This window comes from Galeopterus variegatus, unplaced genomic scaffold, assembly GCF_000696425.1.
Source record: "Galeopterus variegatus unplaced genomic scaffold, G_variegatus-3.0.2 Scaffold2561, whole genome shotgun sequence".
Taxonomy (NCBI): Eukaryota; Metazoa; Chordata; class Mammalia; order Dermoptera; family Cynocephalidae; genus Galeopterus; species Galeopterus variegatus.
Genome location: NW_007728672.1, coordinates 5563 through 6729, shown reverse-complemented (window position 1 = coordinate 6729; position 1167 = coordinate 5563). Strand labels below are relative to the sequence as shown.

The 1167-nt window shown below is 41.9% G+C and overlaps 1 protein-coding gene across 1 annotated transcript in view; it reads left to right on the top strand.

Moving 5' to 3' along the window:
• The window catches only part of LOC103598308 (ubiquitin carboxyl-terminal hydrolase 42-like), a gene marked incomplete at its 3' end in the record, with an annotated part of 5245 nt that extends 4925 nt beyond the window's left edge, over positions 1-320 (top strand). The window contains exon 3 of the mRNA XM_008582307.1: positions 176-320. Coding sequence (XP_008580529.1) covers positions 176-320 — 145 coding nt within the window. The remainder of the gene's footprint in view (positions 1-175) is intronic.
• Positions 321-1167: the final 847 nt, after the last annotated feature.

The window sequence follows — 1167 nt, the reverse complement described above, 5'->3', positions numbered from 1 at the left end:
GACGTCGCCCCCGCGCCTCACTCAGCCAGTGAGCGGGAACCGGTCTGCATGTGGGATCCGAACCCTCGGGCGGGAGTGCCGCCGCGCTTCCCAAGCAGCGCACTTATCCAGTGCGCCACCGGGCCGGCCCTATAGAATGAACATTCTGTTTGCCCTAATTTTCTTCCTTTCTAAGTCCATAATTCATTCCCCACAGACAGCTTTCCTATTATTTTTGTGCTTAATGAAAGTAGGGTGTGGATGAAAACCCAGCACTTGCACTTGGACAGCAAGAGAGAGGACCAAGACAAAATTCAGAAGCTCCTGGTGTCCAGAATTAGGTGCCTATCTTTTATGCTATTGGTAGTTTTCTCTCTCTCTTTCTGTCTCTCTCTTCCCTGCTTTATTGAGGTATAATTGATGTACAGTAAGTTGCACATATTTAAAGTGTGCAATTTGATGCATTTTGACATTTGTATACATGAAATTATCACAACAATTAAGATAATGAACATATCCTTTCCCCCACCTTTCATCCCCTCCACCCCAGGCAACCACTGATGTGCTTTTTGTCACTGTACATTAGTTTGGATTTCCTAGAATGTTGCATATGTGGAATTATACGGTATATATTCTTATATTATCTTGCTTCCTTTACTCAGCATAATTATCATAATTATTTTGACGTTTCATTTGTTGCATGTAACAGCAGTTCATTTTTATTGCTGAGTAATACTCCGTTGTGTGAATATACCATAATTTGTTTCTCCATTCACCTATTGATGGACATTTGGGTTATTTCCCCTTTGGGGCCATCACAAATAAGTTCTTATGAACATTTGCGAACAAGTCTTTGTAAGGATATGTTTTCATTTCTCATGGATAAATATATAGGAGTGCAATGGCCTGGTCCTATGATTGGCATGCACTTAACTTTTTAAGACACTTCCAAACTGTTTCCCAAAGGGGATTGTAGTGTTTAACATTCCCACCAGCAGTGAATGAAAGTTCCATTTGCTCCATATCCCTCCCAATATTTGGTGTGGTCAGTCTTTAAAATTTTTGCCGTTTTAATAGGTGTGTAGTATAGGCATTGAAAGAACGACAGGACCCGAGCTGACAGTTCGCCGGAGAAGTTCCGCTTTATTCGGGGGAGAAGCATACATTTATATAGAGCCGGGTTCCGGG